The following is an 18,734-nucleotide window of genomic DNA, read 5'->3' as shown; positions in this document are numbered from 1 at the left end:
CCAACTTGTTTTGAAATGAGAAACCTGAGACGATTTAGGTTTTGTTTCCGACTGTCATATTTCCCCGAAGTCTTTGATTTATCCTAGGATATGGTTATGATTCAGATCTCTTAGCAAAAGATTTACAAAAGGAAGCTTAAAAACCCTTGATACTTTGCTGCAATTTATTAATTTATCTAAAGGGCTTCCTGCTTTTTCCCTTCCCTAAGAAGTGTTAAACCGAAGAGCAGTGAAATATTGCCCGCTTTTATCTCTCCTTGATAGAACAAACTACTTTTTAAAACCTTACAAGATAGTTACTAAGGAAAGTCCCAGTTTAAATGAGAGTAGCCTGAGGATATTAACTCTGTTCAAATAAGTTACTAGGACCTCTGTGTGGCAAACGTGGTTTCTATCGAATGTAATTTAAACAAAACTTCTTAGACTACCCATAATTTGGCTTTTCCACCAATTTAGATATCTTTCTACCCAATTTGATCTGAAACTGCCTAGAGGATTTAATGCCTCACTTTAAACAGCACAGGACTTCCCTGGTGGCGCAGTGGTTAAGAATCCGCCAGCCAATGTTAGGGGACACGGGTTTTGAGCCCCGGTCCGGGAAGATCCCACGTGCTGCGGAGCAACTAAGCCCGTGTGCCACAATTACTGAGCCTTCCCTGACAGTGTCATGTTCACTTAAATTTGCCTTGAATTGGCCTAGGTCAGCGCCATCCAACAGAAATAAAATATGAGCCACAGATGTAATTTAAATTTTTCTAGTAGTAAATCACAAAAGACCAGGTCGTGTTTTGCTTTTAAAAAAGCAAAAAGAAACAAGTGAAATTAATAAATTATCATTTCAACATCTAATCAGGATAAAAAATTATTAATGGGATACTTTGCATTTTCTTCATACTAAATCTTTAAAATCCAATGGGTACTTTACATTTAAAACACGTCTCAGTTCACAGTAGCCACATGTGCTAGGGGCTCCCTTATTAGGCAGCACAAATCTAGATTCGAATTCTCTTTACTGCAGTGTGAACCTTTTTAGGAAATAGCCAACTCACCAAAAAAGCAGGCAGAAAATACCTAACTCTTAACCTATAGTAGCCTAATCTTTTTTAAAGTTCTTTCTAAATCTAGAAACCATGATTTAATGTTCAGACTTGCATTTGAAAACATTTTATTTTCATTGGGAGAATCTCTTGTCACACTTCCAAGTATTAATGTCCTTTTTTAGTCATTGCTCAGTACTAAGTTTAATTATACCCTATGATTACAGAGTGAACAATGAATGAATTATTTTTCTGGACAACTGAAGACCCGGACTTTTAAATATAGAAACTTTTTTTTTTTTTTTTTGCTTTGATTATTTTTGACAGAATCACTTCTAAAACGTGCTCCATAATTCTCTGCATGACATACTTTATGCTCCATGTTTGAAAGTCACTGAGGATACAATCCCTAATTTTTGCAACTTTGCTGTGAGTGACTCTTTGGAGACTAATTCTGAAGTAACTCTTAAGACAAATCCTGTAAGTTTCTTTCTTGGCTAAATCAGCTTTTCCTAACAATTCTTTTTTTTTTTTTTTTTTTGGTGTCTTGGCCACAAGGCATGTAGGATCTTAGTGCCCCAACCAGGGATGGAACCCGCGCCCTCTGCAGTGGAAGCACCAAGTCCTAACCACTGGACTGCCAGGGAAATCCCTCCTAACAATTCTTATTTATAGGTGTTTAGATATGTACATTTCTAAACAGTGTAACTTGGCTGCCTGCCTCTCAAATTCTTCGTGAATCAAATTGGAGACAACCAGTCTTTTCTAAATCAACTTCCAAAAATTTTATTGTCTTTTTAGTGTGCTTTAACTTCTATTTCAAATCAGTGATCATGACAGTTCCTTTTCACTGTTTTATTTGTTTTGATGTCTTGCTTTGGAAAATGGGGAGTAGAGTATGACTTGGATCACCTACATTGTACATCAGATGGAGACATTGTGATTTCATGAACTTCTAAGATACTGCTGCAACAGACCATTAGAACAGGTTACATCGTTGCTGCAGTGGTAGGCCTAAGTGCTTTCCGTTGTTCAGTACTTCTGACTTTTCAAGGCTTCTTATAGGATCATTTTATGCTGAAAAGGATGATGGTTAGAACTTGGCTGCATATTATTTTCATCTATTGCCCATTCATATTCTTGGTTGATCATATGCCCCTCGAGTATTAGTCCTCGTTTCTTACCCAAGTTTTAGCTCATTTATTAGTATCTTTGCAGTTCAGTGGCATAAATTTTCTTACTAATATTAAAAATGAAATGTCATTGTGCGTGAATGTGAGGGGCTGTTTTCTTCTTGAGCTAGACTGGGATCACAGTCTAGAGCTGTCACTGGACAGATTTCCCAGGGCCAGGGGCCTGTCTTAAATACTGAATGAAGAACACGTATTCCTGCTTTATTCCTTTTCATTGTTTAATTTTGTATGCTAGAAGCATTGGGTTTTTTTTGTTTTTTTTTAAGAGCATACTTCGCGTGCTCATTGTAAATAAACTAGGAAATTAAAAAAAAGTAAAGGGCTTCCTGTCCTACCACCTAAAGAGCCAGTTCTGGATTGGATATGTATATTCTTCTGGTCTCTTCTTTGCAAGCTTGGAGGCTTGTACCTGTTCTAGCTTAACTAAGTCGAGATTGTTCAGTTACTTCATAATGACGTTTAGTGAGAATTCAGTCGGTCATGGGCAGCACTGAAACTTTAGCCAAAACAGTTCTTTCTTCCTCATTGTATCTCCATTGAATCTCAGAAATCTTCCAAATGGTAGGAGTATTCCTGCTATCCGTATTTGTCTCAAACAAAATAGCAAGGTGAATGGTTAAATAAAAATCACGTTTTTAAACATTTAAATGAATACCTATAAACACATTCTGTATCCAAGAGAGTCTTGCCACACCAGTCAACCAGAAAATAAATGGAAGCACCCACTGTTGTTTGCAAATGCACTTTTTAAATAGGTAATTCTTGATTTGTCTTTTAAATACATCTTTCTATTATCCTGTTAATGGCAGTTTTGCTTCATTACCTTGGTTCAGATATATAAACTGCATTATGAAAAAATTTTTTAAACTTTTTAATTCTTAAGATTTGACAGAATAGGACTTGAGCCACGTGGTGGTTTGTTTTGAGCAAATACACTGCTCCACAGGCTCAGAGCTTCATAAGCCGGGGGAAGAAAGGATTTTTTTACCTGGTGATTATTTTTTACCTGGTGAAATATGGCATTTCAAGACAGGTTGCTCATAGAATTTTTAAAATCACTTGGTCAGTTGACATGGAGACTATATAGTATAGTTGAATTCTTGCTGAAGCTCTAAATTATTGGAAAAGTCCATGTGATTCAAATCATGTTCCCCCTTTTATCTGCTTAACCTTTTAAAAAAATCAGCTTTATTTTTTAGAGCAGTTTTAGGTTCACAGCAAAACTGACCAAAGTACAAGAGTTCCCACATACCCCCTCCCCACACACAGCCTCCCACACCTGAGTTGTACATTTGTTACAATCGATGAACTTAAATCGACACTTCATTCTTGCCCAAAGTCCATAGTTTACATTAGGGTTCACTCTTGGTGTTGTACATTCCACAGGTTTGGACAAATGTATAATGATATGTACCTACCATTGTAGTATTATTATACAGAGTAGTTTCACTGTCCTAAAAATCCTCTGTGCTCCACCTATTCATCCCTCCCTCTCCTCCAACCCCTGGCAACCACTGATCTTTTTACTATCACCATAGTTTTGCCCTTTCCAGAATGTTATAGAGCTGGAATCATACAGTATATAATCTTTCCAGATTGGCTTCTTTTGCTGAGTAATATGCATTTAAATTTCCTCAATGTCTCTTCATGGCTTGATAGTTCATTTCTTTTTGGCAATGAATAATATTCAATTGGCCGGATGTACTACACTTTATCCACTCAACTACTGAAGGATATCTTGGTTGCTTCCAAGTTTTGGCAATTAAGAATAAAGCCAATAGAATTAGAAATGAAAAAGGAGAAGTAACCACTGACACTGCAGAAATACAAACGATCATGAGAGATTACTACAAGCAACTCTATGCCAATAAATTGGACAACCTGGAAGAAATGGACAGATTCTTAGAAATGCACAACCTGCCAAGACTGAACCAGGAAGAAATAGAAAATATGAACAGACCAATCACAAGCACTGAAATTGAAACTGTGATTAAAAATCTTCCAACACACAAAAGCCCAGGACCAGATGGCTTCACAGGCGAATTCTATCAAACATTTAGAGAAGAGCTAACACCTATCCTTCTCAAACTCTTCCAAAATATTGCAGAGGGAGGAACACTCCCCAACTCATTCTACGAGGCCACCATCACCCTGATACCAAAACCAGACAAAGATGTCACAAAGAAAGAAAACTACAGGCCAATATCACTGATGAACATAGATGCAAAAATCCTCAACAAAATACTAGCAAACAGAATCCAACAGCACATTAAAAGGATTATACACCATGATCAAGTGGGGTTTATTCCAGGAATGCAAGGATTCTTCAATATACGCAAATCAATCAACGTGATACATCATATTAACAAATTGAAGGAGAAAAACCATATGATCATCTCAATAGATGCAGACAAAGCTTTCGACAAAATTCAACACCCATTTATGATAAAAGTCCTGCAGAAAGTAGGCATAGAGGGAACTTTCCTCAACATAATAAAGGCCGTATATGACAAACCCACAGCCAACATTGTCCTCAATGGTGAAAAACTGAAACCATTTCCACTAAGATCAGGAACAAGACAAGGTTGCCCACTCTCACCACTATTATTCAACATAGTTTTGGAAGTGTTAGCCATGGCAATCAGAGAAGAAAAAGAAATAAAAGGAATCCAAATCGGAAAAGAAGAAGTAAAGCTGTCACTGTTTGCAGATGACATGATACTATACATAGAGAATCCAAAAGATGCTACCAGAAAACTACTAGAGCTAATCAATGAATTTGGTAAAGTAGCAGGATACAAAATTAATGCACAGAAATCTCTTGCATTCCTGTATACTAATGATGAAAAATCTGAAAGTGAAATTAAGAAAACACTCCCGTTTACCATTGCAACAAAAAGAATAAAATATCTAGGTATAAACCTACCTAAGGAGACAAAAGACCTGTATGCAGAAAATTATAGGACACTGATGAAAGAAATTAAAGATGATACAAATAGATGGAGAGATATACCATGTTCTTGGATTGGAAGAATAAACATTGTGAAAATGACTCTGCTACCCAAAGCAATCTACAGATTCAATGCAATCCCTATCAAACTACCACTGGCATTTTTCACAGAACTAGAACAAAAAATTTCACAATTTGTATGGAAACACAAAAGACCCCGAATAGCCAAAGCAATCTTGAGAACGAAAAATGGAGCTGGAGGAATCAGGCTCCCTGACTTCAGACTATATTACAAAGCTACAGTAATCAAGACAGTTTGGTACTGGCACAAAAACAGAAATATAGATCAATGGAACAGGATAGAAAGCCCAGAGATAAGCCCACGCACATATGGTCACCTTATCTTTGATAAAGGAGGCAAGCATATACAGTGGAGAAAAGACAGCCTCTTCAATAAGTGGTGCTGGGAAAATTGGACAGGTACATGTAAAAGTATGAAATTAGAACACTCCCTGACACCATACACAAAAATAAACTCAAAATGGATTAAAGACCTAAGTGTAAGGCCAGACACTATCAAACTCTTAGAGGAAAACATAGGCAGAACACTCTATGACATAAATCACAGCAAGATCCTTTTTGACCCAGGTCCTAGAGAAATGGAAATAAAAACACAAATAAACAAATGGGACCTAATGAAACTTAAAAGCTTTTGCACAGCAAAGGAAACCATAAACAAGACCAAAAGACAACCCTCAGAATGGGAGAAAATATTTGCAAATGAAGCAACTGACAAAGGATTAATCTCCAAGATTTACAAGCAGCTCATGCAGCTCAATAACAAAAAAACAAACAACCCAATCCAAAAATGGGCAGAAGACCTAAATAGACATTTCTCCAAAGAAGATATACAGATTGCCAACAGACACATGAAAGAATGCTCAACATCATTAATCATTAGAGAAATGCAAATCAAAACTACCATGAGGTATCATCTCACACCGGTCAGAATGGCCATCATCAAAAAATCTAGAAACAATAAATGCTGGAGAGGGTGTGGAGAAAAGGGAACCCTCTTGCACTGTTGGTGGGAATGTAAATTGATACAGCCACTATGGAGAACAGTATGGAGGTTCCTTAAAAAACTAAAAATAGAACTACCATACGACCCAGCAATCCCACTACTGGGCATATACCCTGAGAAAACCATAATTCAAAAAGAGTCATGTACCAAAATATTCATTGCAGCTCTGTTTACAATAGCCAGGACATGGAAGCAACCTAGGTGTCCATCATCGGATGAATGGATAAAGAAGATGTGGCACATATATACAATGGAATATTACTCAGCCATAAAAAGAAATGAAATGGAGGTATTTGTAATGAGGTGGATGGAGTTAGAGTCTGTCATACAGAGTGAAGTAAGTCAGAAAGAGAAAAAGAAATACAGTATGCTAACACATATATATGGAATCTAAGGAAAAAAAAAAAAGGGTCATGAAGAGCCTAGTGGCAAGATGGGAATAAAGACACAGACCTACTAGAGAATGGACTTGAGGATATGGGGAGGGGGAGGGGTGAGATGTGACAGGGTGAGAGAGTGTCATGGACATATATACACTACCAAATGTAAAATAGATAGCTAGTGGGAAGCAGCCGCATAGCACAGGGAGATCAGCTCGGTGCTTTGTGACCACCTAGAGGGGTGGGATAGGGAGGGTGGGAGGGAGGGAGATGCAAGAGGGAAGAGATATGGGAACATATGTATATGTATAACTGATTCACTTTGTTATAAAGCAGAAGCTAACACACCATTGTAAAGCAATTATACTTCAATAAAGATGTTTAAAAAAAAAAAAAAAAAAAGAATAAAGCCACAATAAACATCCGTGTGCAGGTTTGTGTGTAGGCAAGTTTTCAATTCATTTGGGTAAATACTAAGGAGGGTGGTTGCTGGATCATATGGTAAGAGTATGTTTAGTTTTGTAAGAAAGCCCCAAACTGTCTTCCAAAGTGGCTGTATCATTTTGCATTCCCACCAGCAATGAACAAGAGTTCCTGTTGCTCCACATCCTCACCAGCATTTGATGTTGTCAGTGTTTTGGATTTGGCCATTCTAATAGGTGTGTTGCAGTATCTCATAGTTTTAATTTGCATTTCCCTGATGACTTGTGATGTGGAGCGTATTTTCATATGCTTATTCGCCGTCTGTATATCTTCTTGCAGGAGGTGTCTGTTCAGGTGTTTGGCCCATTTTTTAAATCAGGTTGTCCATTTTCTTATTGTTGAGTTTTAAATGTTTTTTGTATGTTTTGGATAGCAGTCCTTTGTCAGATATGTGTATCTTTTACAAATATTTTCTCCCAGTCTGTGGCTTGTCCTCTTGTTCTCTCTACATTGTCTTTTGCAGAGCAAAATTTTTAATTTTAATGAAATTCAGCATATCAGTTCTTTTCCTTCATGGATTGTGTGTCTGGTGTTGTATCTAAAAAGTCACTGACATACCTTAGGTCATCTAGGTTTTCTCCTAGGTACTCTTCTAGGAATTTTATAGTGTTTTTGTTTTACGTTTAGGTCTTTGATCCATTTTGAGTTAACTTTTGTGAAGGGTGTAAGGTCTGTGACTAGATTAATATTTTTGCATGTAGATGTCCAGTTGTTCCTGTACCATTTGTTGAAAAGATTATTGTTGCTCCATAGTATTGCCTTTGCTCCTTTGTCAAAGATCAGTTGGCTATATTTTTGTAGGTCTATTTCTGGGCTCTCTATTCTGTCCCATTGATCTATTTGTCTGTTCTTTCACCAGTACCACACTGTCTTGATTACTGTAACTTTACAGTAAGTCTTGAAGTCCAGTAGTGTCAGTCCTCCAACTTTATTCTTCTTCAGTATTGAGTTGGCTATTCTGAGTCTTTTGCCTCTACATATAAACTTTAGAATGAGTTTGTTGATTTCCATAAAATAACTTAATGGGATTTTGAGTGGGATTGCATTGAATCTGTAGATCAAGGTGGAAAGAACTGACATCTTGACAATATCAAGTCTTCCTATCCATGAACATGGAATATCTCTCCATTTATTTAATTCTTCTTTGATTTCTTTCATCAGAGTTTTACAGTTTTCCTCATATAGATCTTGTACATATTTTGTCAGATTTATAACTAAGTATTTCATTTTGGGGGGTGCTAATGTAAATGGTAATGTGTTTTTAATTTCAAATTCCACTTGTTCATTACTGGTATCTGCTTAACTTTTTAAGTGATTAATGGATGCCTGGAAGTTGACCTACATATATATTCAGAAATGTTTTGCCACCTGAGACCTGTGAGGAGGTAAGCTTTGTGGTTCCATCTGTTATTAGTATTTGTGGGGGTGGAGGGGTGTGGAATCTGTTAGGTGTTTAGCTAATTTCAATTTATTGTAATTTATCAAATTCTAACTATTTTGTGGATAATATGGTGGAGGGCAGGAATAAAAAAAGAAACAGAAAATTCATGTGAACATCCAGGTCCATTCTCCCAAGAGTCCATTCAGAGTAGAAGGTGAAAAGAATACCATCTTTCAAAATAGTTCAGTGTGAAAAGTTTAAAAGGAAAAAAAGATAAAGTTTGTCCTTAGCACAGTTCTTATTACCATGTTGCCCTCAAGTCTATTGCCATCATATAGAAAACCACGTTACATTTAAATTGTATAGTAAGGTCATTTGACTATTATATTTGCTATTTATGTAGTAAATAGTAGATAGTCTAAGCCCTATCGACTTCAACAGAGGATTTAAGGAGTTCAGTAAAATTTCATTGGCACAGTAATAGGCATATATAGGGTAATCAAAATGGAGACCAGATACCCTCTAGAGAAAGATCATTTGTTAAAAAAATAGAACTGATGAGACAATTATTCAAACATCAAATTTCGTTCTGGCTTCTTGGTAGCCAAGTCAAAAGAGATAAATTAAGTGTTTATTTGGCTCAAAGTATATAACCAAAATAAAATTGGATCTGTTACATAAAAATGACATGTGAAGTTTTCGATTTCTAAAACATATTTGGCAATAATTAGTACTTTTAATTAACTATTATGTACATGAATATTTCAGTAAATAGTCATTGTTAAAAGGAATGTCTTGGGACTTCCCTGGTGGCGGAGTGGTTAAGAATCCGCCTGCCAATGCAGGGGACACGGGTTCGATCCCTGGTCTGGGAAGATCCCACATGCCACAGAGCAACTAAACCCGCATGCCGCAACTACTGAGCCCGTGTGCCGCAACTACTGAAGCCCACTTGCGCTCTAGGGCCCACGCACCGCAAGTACTGAGCCTGTGCACTCTGGAGCCTGCGCACCACAACGAAAGATCCCGCGTGCCACAACTAAGACCCAATGCAGCCAAAAAAAAGTAAATAATAAATTTTAAAAAAAGAAAAAGAAAAGGAATCATGTGGGATTCACTGCTTTCAAAACTTTTGTAGATTTCAAAAAACCCACAAAATTTTACACTTTGGTTTCTGTCTTATTTCTACAGTATTTTCCATACACAATAATCTTAATGCTACTGTCACTTTATACACGGGGGATTTGTGTCCATGTCAGTGCTCTGGTGAATAATAAATCCGTATCTTTTAAAAAGGTTTTGTCCAGGAAAGATATTTCCATACTGGTTTCTCTACTCAAGAGCTTTATCGGGAGCTGAAGCAGTCAATGCCTTGAGGCCATTCTATTTTGCTGTACATCCAGATTTCTTTGGACAGCACCCCAGGGAAAGGGTAAACAATTATTTTTTTACTTTTTAACATTTAGTCTATGTTTCTGTTTAGTTTATTTACCTTTGCTACAGTATAATACAGAGAGTTCTATAAATTGAGGTTGTTTTGTCATGGTGGAATAATCAGTGCTTTGAACTATAGATACTGAAAATTGAAACTAAAACTATTGTTTTTTTTTAATGAAAGCTGTCATGTTTTATGCAGGCAATAAAGATAGCATGTAAACTCTTTAGAGTATTAGTAATCATATTTTCTGTACCAGGTTTGAAAGTAAAATTGAGGGTTTGAAGGAAAATTTAAGGGCTCTGATACCATGATCAGTCCTTTTTTTTAAGGTTGATGCAAGGAGGGTTTTTCAGTGCCCAAATAGTTTTTCCTTATGTTGCATGCTTCTGGTCCACTTCCCTATATCATCAGTCAATGTCTGCTCAAGGAATACAAACTCATGATGAACTTAGTTAGGAAGGTCACTATTTTTTAATGTTAGATAATATATTACAAAGCCAGATGCTTTGGAATAATTTCATTGGTTCCTTTTATCTTCCTTAACATTGACACCTGGTTTAACATGAAAAGGAATTTAAAACTCTTGAAAATTAGAACATTATTGTGTTGCTTCTCCCCTTTTTTGGGGGGTGGGGGGGCATGCCTTGCGGCTTGCACGATCTTAGTTCCCCAACTAAGCGAGGAGTCCTAACCACTGGACTGCCAGGGAATTCCCTGTACTGCTTTTTTTCTACTTGCCGTGGAAAATAAATCAGTTTTGCTTCTTTGCTTTAGGAAAATATTCTGTTTGTGATAGTTGAGAGAGATATATATATATATATATATAGGCTATTCGAAGTCAGATCCTTTTTAAGTAATTAGTAAATTGAATCAACAGAAAAATACTACCTTGGAGATGTAATAATTTAATACAAATTATTGGGGATGTCATAAATTAATACAATTTAATGTTTAATAATTTAAAGTTTTTAAATCCAACGTGTGAGGAAAAATTAAGCTTAGTACTAGGTGACTGGTTTCCCTCCTCTACCAGTGTACCTTTTTTTTTTTTTTTAACTAAAACTTCTGTGTGCTATAAAAGGTGAACTCACCAGGCTTGGGATGCTTTGTTGCAAAGAAATGCCTGGCTTCAGTACTGGCCCTTCAGTGCCTCCTGGGAGATGAGCTCTGAGCCCCTGGGATATCCTTGCCTGATAAGAATGTTTTTGTGTGCCGGGGCCTTGGGCCACACCAGATAATTTATGCTAACAATGTATTTTATGGTGAATGCTTGTTTTCTCATGTCTGAGGCCCTCTGGGGAGGCTGGAGACTGAATAGCTATGGTCAGTCATGTGGGCATGTAGTGCCCCAGTAAAAGCCCTGGCCCCCAAGGCTTGGATGAGCTTCCTTGGTTGGCAGCACTTCTCATGTGTTGTCACACGTCCTTGCTGGGGGCTTAAGCACTGTCTGTACAACTCCCCTGGGAGAGAACAACTGGAACCTTGCGCTTGGTCCCTACGGGACTCCACCTTACATGCCTTTTCCCTTTGCTGATGTTAATCTGTATCCTTTTGCTGTTATAAACTGTAACTGTGAGTATAACAGCTTTTCTGAGTTCTGTAAATCCTTCTAGTGAATCATCAAACCCCCAACACAATATAGCTGAGAGCGGTATATTGTAATAAACTCAACAAACAAAAACAAACAAACTGTTCCTAATTTCAGATCACACTGTGTTTCTGAGAAGAGACCTATAGGGATAAGAAGCACAGTTATTATTTATGCCATTTCTTGGAGCTATTGCTTCACTAAAAGACATTTCTTTTTTCACTTAACAATACATCCTAGAGATCACTCTATGTACATTCCTAAATACCGTCTGTGTCATATTCTTTCCCTTTTTTTTCCTTTTGGCTGTGTAGCACTCCATTGAATGAAGATACCATAATTCAATCAATCTGTGAAAGGGCATTTTAAGAGCCCTTTATATAGAGAGAAATTAGCTCTTTGCTATGAAATAACTTGCAAATTGGGGAATTCCCTGGTGGTCCAGTGGTTAGGACTTGGTGCTTTCACTGCGGTGGACCTGGGTTCAATCCCTGGTCGGGGAAGTAAGATCCCGCAAGCTGCACAGGGTGGCCAAAAAAAAAAAGAAAAGAAAGAACTTGCAAATATTTTCTTCTACTCGGTTTTTGTCTGTAGACTGCTTGGTGTGTGTGTGTGTGTGTGTGTGTGTGTGTGTGTGTGTGTGTGTGTGGTTTTTTACGTGTTCTTTTCTCAAGTTTTTTTTTTTAATTGAAGTATAGTTGATTTACAATGTGTTAATTTCTGCTGTACAGCACAGTGATTGTTATACATATATATGTATTTATATTCTTTTCCATTATGGTTTATCACAGGATATTGAATATAGTTCCCTGTGCTATATTAAGTTTTTAAATTTTTTTATGTAATTGGATTTATCAATCATTCATTACCTGGGATATTCAGTCATAGTTAGGCTTTTTCCACATCTAAGTTATAAAGAATCTCAGCCATGTTTTCTTCTAGTACTTATGTGGCCACATTTTTTTTTACATCTCATCCCTGTGGAGTTCCATGTTGTGAGGTGTGGATCCAATTTTATCCTGTACTGAGGAGCTATGAAATCCCACCATTTTTTAATACTAAATTCTTTAATACACTCAACAATGTGTTTAAAAGGTCGCTATATTATTTCTGATGTTTCCTTGTTCTGTTTTGTGTATAAAGGCCTCTTAATATTTTTTTCCAGGAAGTCAATGAAAATTCTCTTAAGAGATTAAGTGCCTACTTAGAAAACCTCCAGAAACCAGGCTTCAAGTCTTTGAAACCAACCCAGCTTATGTTTTATGTAAGAGAAACAGACCAGAACTCCTCTGATGGCCAGGAACACTTCAGCACTTCTGGTACGTTTCTTATTTCTCATGCGTCCCTTGCAGGCTTGGTGTGATGTGTCCGATCTGTCTAACGTTGCTAGAAGACCTTCGGATTGAAGCCTTGTCATAGAAAATAATATCATTTAATTGCATGTTTTCCTGGAGTTAGATTCTGTTCCTGGTTGCATGTGTTTGATGAGCCATTTTTTATGTTTAAACTTTTCTGACTAGAAAACTGAAGTGTTCCTATTTGTCCCCTTCCTATTTCAGTGCTGTTTTAAGTATTAAATGTCTATATAACAATTTGTATCTTTAAAAAATACAGCTTACATTCTCTTTAGTCCTCAAAGTACCCTGTGAGGAAGGTAGTATTTGCCCAATTGTAACTTAGTAATGTCCCAGGACCATGGAGACAGAATAGGGGTCTTGAACCCTTTAACTCCAGCCTCATGCTGTTTCTAAAATCTGATCAGTCTTCATGTACAGCCTTCTGTTTTATCCTTTGTCACTGCTTTAGCCATGATCCAGTGATACTTTAAACTAAGGATGAATGTGGGTCTGTCCATCCTTTTTGTGACCCTTGAGGAAATAACTTTATTTTTAGAATGAACTTTAAAACAGTTTAAAGATTTACTAAGAGCTTTCTGTGAACTAATGCTAAAACAAATAGCTGTCATCAGCTCTGGCTGGGTAAAGAGAAAAATCCTCTACTTTCAGTTAATGGTTAACTTTGAACCATTTATTAAAATAGATTATAAAAAATAAATTAAAAATGGGAGAAGACATACAGCATAAGTGACAAAAAGATAATGTTAGTATATAAGTAGTTCTTAGGAGTCAAGAAGAAAACAGAGCAGCCTGGTTGCAAAAATGGGCAAACACAATGTCTTGACAGTTCAGGAAATAATACACATATATAGCCAATAAGATACAAAAACGTTTAGCCTCAGTAATCAAATGCAAACTAAATTAATTAGGTAATATTTTCCAATAAAGGATATATGCAATCTGGTACAGGCATTCCACACTATATAGCAGCCCTTACCTTGGATTAAACAATTAATGGAATTGACAAATTAAGAGAGAAACTGAGATTTACTCCTTGACTTACCTCTTCTGAGGATAAACTATTTTTTCCTAACCTCAAATGCAGGAGTTTGCATTTCCTTTCCTCTTTCACTGACTAGAATAATTTTCCTACCAGTATTTCTCACTTTACCATCAATGATTCAACTAAAAAATCTTTCTTAGTTTGCATGTTCTACATTTTGTAAATCTATGTGGCAGGCATAGTAGGTATCTCTGAGAATGATTTACATTGCGATGACTTTCATCGGTGGCAAAGACAAGAAAACACATTTCGGCCTTCTGTGGAATGGTGAAAAATTAGAAACAACTTTTATAGTCATCAGTTTTGGATGTGTTAAATAAATTGCGCTACATTGATTATGTGGATTAGTATAGAGCTACTAAAAAGAAAGAGAATGATGTATACATACAGATAATGGAAGAGTCACCAAGGTTAAATAACAAAAGCAAGTTCAAAGTAATAGATCCAGAATGGTGCAGTTTATATGTTAAAAAGGAACAGTTCACACTGTGGGTGTGTGTTTGTGCAAACACAAAAGCGTGTATATCATATATAACATACACACAGAGCACATAGGAAAGGTCTAGAGCAGTGCTGTCCAAGAGAACTTCCTGCGGTGACGTAACTTTTCTGTATGAGAGCTGTCTGGTCTAGCTGACACTAGCCCCATGTGGCTACTGAGCACTTGAAATGGGGCTAGTATGACCAGGAACTGAATTTAAAATTTTATTTAATTTCAATCAATTTAATTTTATTAATAAATAGCCACATATGGCTAATAGCTACCATATTAGGCAGTGCAGGTCTAAATGCTTGTGTACCTAAATGTTAATAGGGTTACATCTCGTGAAAGTGTGAGGTTGTGTGCCTGTCAACAGGAGACTTTTACTTTGTATATATAATTTTACAAGAAGGATGTACTTACATAACGCTTGTATAATTTTCAAAACCAATTTAAAAAATTTTTCCAAAGAAAGAAAAAAGAGTCAGCATGTTATAGTGGGGAAAATGCTTGGCTTGGTGGCAGCTCAGATTTAAGCCCTCACTTCACGCTTCTTAACCTCCTCGAACCTCTGCTTCTTCACATTTGAAAAGAGAGATAATAATGGCACTGCTGAGAGTGTTCATTGAAAAGTTATGTAAATTCAACTAGCGCCATGTTTAACACCCAATAAAGGTGCAGGGGAACCAGTAGATTTCCTATTGTTGACGTAAGTTAGATTACTACCCTGAGCCCACTGAGTACTTGCATTAAAGTCAGATTGTGAAGTGCTAACTTTTAAAAAATTAGGGAATTTTGAGTCACTTCTGAAAATATTGTGTCCCTAGCTAGCTGGATGGGGTAGTATGAGGACAGTCTCTTTCAACCGTAGAGAAAATTTGAGATGGATTTCTGTGACCATCGAGACTGGATTGGGCCCCCTCCTTGAACCACTGTCGCAGGGCAGCCTGCCCCACCCTCCCCCTGCCTCCCCACTCCCCCTTCTCTTTAGTGCTGGACACCCTCTCTGCCGGACACTTGCTCATAGGAGAGCTTTTCCATCCCTTAGACTGTAGAGACCAAATTTATGAACAGCATTGAAAATATTCTCAATCCCCTTCTTGGGCTGGGGTGGGTTTGGTCACTGGTGCCAAACTAGAAAAGGGAGCTGACAGAGGACTTCATGAAGATGGAGGTAGTGTGGTATAGTTTTGGAGAAGGGATGTAGTTTTCCATTTACAGATGATTTTCCAATAGGATGAATTTTAATCAGTAATGGAGTGTTTTAAAAAAGATTTTGATTCTATAAATGTATGAAAAACTGTTTTTCAAGTAAAGCAAATAATCACCTGTATTAACTGTTTGGGGGAATTATATTCTCTAGGATTTCGAGCAGTCAAATTTACTTTGCACACCAGAGATCTGCTAAGCACAGTGTTATATATTCTCAACTCCTGCAGTTTATCTATTGAACATATCCAAAGCTTGAATACTAATGTGCATTCCCAGCCTCTCAAAGAGGCCAAAAGGATATCTGACAGGCCCATCAAATGGGACAAGTCTTACTACTCCTTTACTGGGTTCAAGGACCCTGATGAAGACCTCGAGCAAGTCTGGAGAATGGAAACAACCCTAACGTATGTAAGAGTTTTTATTTAACTAAACTTATTTGTAGTTAGTAGCCCCCACTCGCCTCAACTAGAGAAAAACCTGCATGCAGCAACAAATACCCAATGCAGCCAAAGATAAAACAAAAAAAACAAAAAACATGAGCTAGAAGAGAGGGTCTCAGCCTTGCATGCACTGGGATCCAGCCCATGAAACTTCTGCTTATACCCATTGCTCTAATTATCTCACAGTGTGTCCAGATGAACAAAAACTTGGGAATGTCTGACCTACCTTTTGGTATAGAAAAAAGTGGGATTGGATAAGTCAAGGCATAAAAGCAAGAATGAGAGTTGTTGGACCTTAAGTCAAGAGGCTTTAGAATAACATATTAAAGAAATTCAGCAATTAGAAATTCAGCAAAAAAGAAATTCAGTGGTTCAGTTGAGTGTTTCATAGGGTACAATTTTGGTCTGGAGCTAGATGTGTAGCCATCATGAAAAGATTGTCCCAGGGACCCAGAACTCAGAGTTAGTCAGCTGGCAAACAATGAAAACAGACTGGAACTGGGAAAAGCCAATTCACCAAGATATGTGCTATTCCATTGGGTCCTTGTCTAAGCTGAGTATTTATAATTTCCTTATTTGTATGTAGTTCATCCAATAAAATTCTTCAGTCTTTAATAAAAGTAGACACTGTTACATTATATTATATTACATGTTACTAGATAATGCATTTTTAAGAGTAGGGAACATGTTTTAATCATCTTTCTACTAATCTGCTTCGTAGATTCATAAAACCCAACCAGCATTTTTATTTCACTGAATTAAAGAATTGTTGGAAAAGTGTGAATGTGAAGTGCTGGAGGCTGGGTGTGGAGAACTCAAGGTTTAATATGGAAATGTGAAGTAGCTTAATACAGATGGTAGCAGTAGAAGTGACTCAGCAATGAATGTAGAGGATCGTTTTTTTTAAAACAGTGCCTCTGTTAGTTTCATTAGTGTTGACTTAAAAGGATCTGCTGTTTTTAGCAAGAGATACATTGTCTTAAGGAAATTTTCTGAGCGTATATGAGTTGTGTTACTATGAATTCTTCATTTCCTCCAGAGGTATACTTCATTTTAAATTCAAGCTCTCATGTTGACAATTACCAGGACAGGCTCAAAACATGTCATTTTGAATTGTCTACTCTTAAAGAAGATAGCAACATAAATTAAATAGACCACTGTTTTAGAAATTGAAATCAGTGGAAATATAACTGTCTAATTTATTGATCATTATTATCCAAATTCAGTTGTCAATAGCTATGTATCTTGTCAAACGATGAAGTAAACCCATTCATAGCCAGATAGAACCTTTGTTTTCTTAGCTTTCACAAATGAAATTAACAACAATAAAGCATTACATGTTTTAGCCTTGTTTATAAGAGAGATCTTGCATTCACTTTAAAACTGATGTAAAATTAATATTGAATTATCCTAAATGAAACAGACAATATTTAGAGTTGCTTACAGAAGAGCCGGAATAGGGCTGTGGCTGGTTCTTGGTGTAAGCTGTTTCATATCTTTTACTTCCATATATTTTTCTTGGGCTAGAGAATATTGAGAGTTGACTGGTATCACCTTAAATCTTCCTACTCAAAGCTTCTCTTCTAAAATCGACCGGTTAGAGATTTCTGTTTAGTTTAGTTTTTGATGCTTGTATCGGAGGTCCTTGGGTTATATTTCTTGAACATTGATATGTTAGTGACTTACCTGAACCAGATCGTCACACCTCATAGAGTTTGAGTTTAGCTTATTAGGTATAATTTTAGAGCAGAGGGTCCAGGCTGGGTAGGATAGGAGAGGACAGCTCTACACTGAAAAAAGGCAAGAAAAGGAATACATGCTGCTCTTTGGGCCCTTTGGGTAAATTACAGTATAGACTAAATGCTGCAAAAATAAAAAATCTGTTGCCTTTACCAGCATGCCTTAGAGGGCCGGTGCCCCGGTTATGACATTTGTATGAATTTGGAAGATTTCATCTCTCTCATTTCCATAACCTAACCTGGTCTCCCTGGTCCAGTGTGTTCACACAGGCCCAGCACCCCTTTCAGCCAATCTTGACCTTTTCCCAACTACGGATGTTGCCCAGTTTGCGGGGACCCTGATGAGGGTTTGTTCAAGGTTTTGTTTTATGTTAGTTTTTCCCAGTAAGGATTCCAGGAGCTTATGTCATCAAAGCCAGAGTGGTGTTGGTATCAGTTTCTTGTTTCAGTTATTAATTTTTTTTGGCCACGCCATGTGGGACGTGGAATCTTAGTTCCCCAACCAGGGATCGAACCCGAGCCCCCTGCATTGGAAGTGCGGAGTCTTAACCACTGGACCGCCAGAGAAGTCCTAATTTTTTAAATTTGTTATTATTTTGCAAATAATTATAAAATTGTTGAACCATTGGGAGCTTTCAAATCATATGAATGGAGTGACTGTCCCATAGTCAGGAGATATAGGGTAGCTGTAACTCGGACAAAATTTCTTCACCACCATGGTCATTTTGGCCATATACGGTTTGTTTTTATTTTCATTCTTGTATTGTTTATCTCATCTTTATTATATATGTAGTTATAGGAGAGGACTCATAAGGAGCACATGCTGAATTATACAGTTCAGAGGGAGCATAAAAACAATTCTGCAAATTTACATCCAGCTGATCTTCACCTGGTTTGCAAATTACATTCACCTGATGAAAATTTAATC

General features: G+C 37.0%; 1 protein-coding gene across 9 annotated transcripts in view; it reads left to right on the top strand.

Moving 5' to 3' along the window:
• TCAIM (T cell activation inhibitor, mitochondrial) overlaps positions 1 to 18,734 on the top strand; it is a 40,247-nt gene that overhangs the window by 667 nt on the left and 20,846 nt on the right. For 8 of the 9 annotated variants that reach the window (XR_009701585.1, XR_009701584.1, XR_009701583.1 and 5 more), the window contains exons 2-5: positions 8,440 to 8,512; positions 9,805 to 9,940; positions 12,700 to 12,853; positions 15,779 to 16,031. Coding sequence is in view for 6 of the 9 variants with exons in the window: in XM_061196537.1 (XP_061052520.1) it covers positions 8,440 to 8,512; positions 9,805 to 9,940; positions 12,700 to 12,853; positions 15,779 to 16,031 (616 nt within the window). In the remaining 3 variants the exon portion in view is untranslated. Of the gene's footprint in view, positions 1 to 1,443; positions 1,518 to 8,439; positions 8,513 to 9,804; positions 9,941 to 12,699; positions 12,854 to 15,778; positions 16,032 to 18,734 lie in introns of those variants that run through there. The other variant, XM_061196538.1, reaches the window with a different exon arrangement.

This window comes from Eubalaena glacialis, chromosome 7 (genome assembly GCF_028564815.1).
Source record: "Eubalaena glacialis isolate mEubGla1 chromosome 7, mEubGla1.1.hap2.+ XY, whole genome shotgun sequence".
Classification (NCBI taxonomy): domain Eukaryota; kingdom Metazoa; phylum Chordata; class Mammalia; order Artiodactyla; family Balaenidae; genus Eubalaena; species Eubalaena glacialis.
Note: the sequence above shows the minus strand (reverse complement) of the source record. Positions and strands in the feature narration are given on the sequence as shown.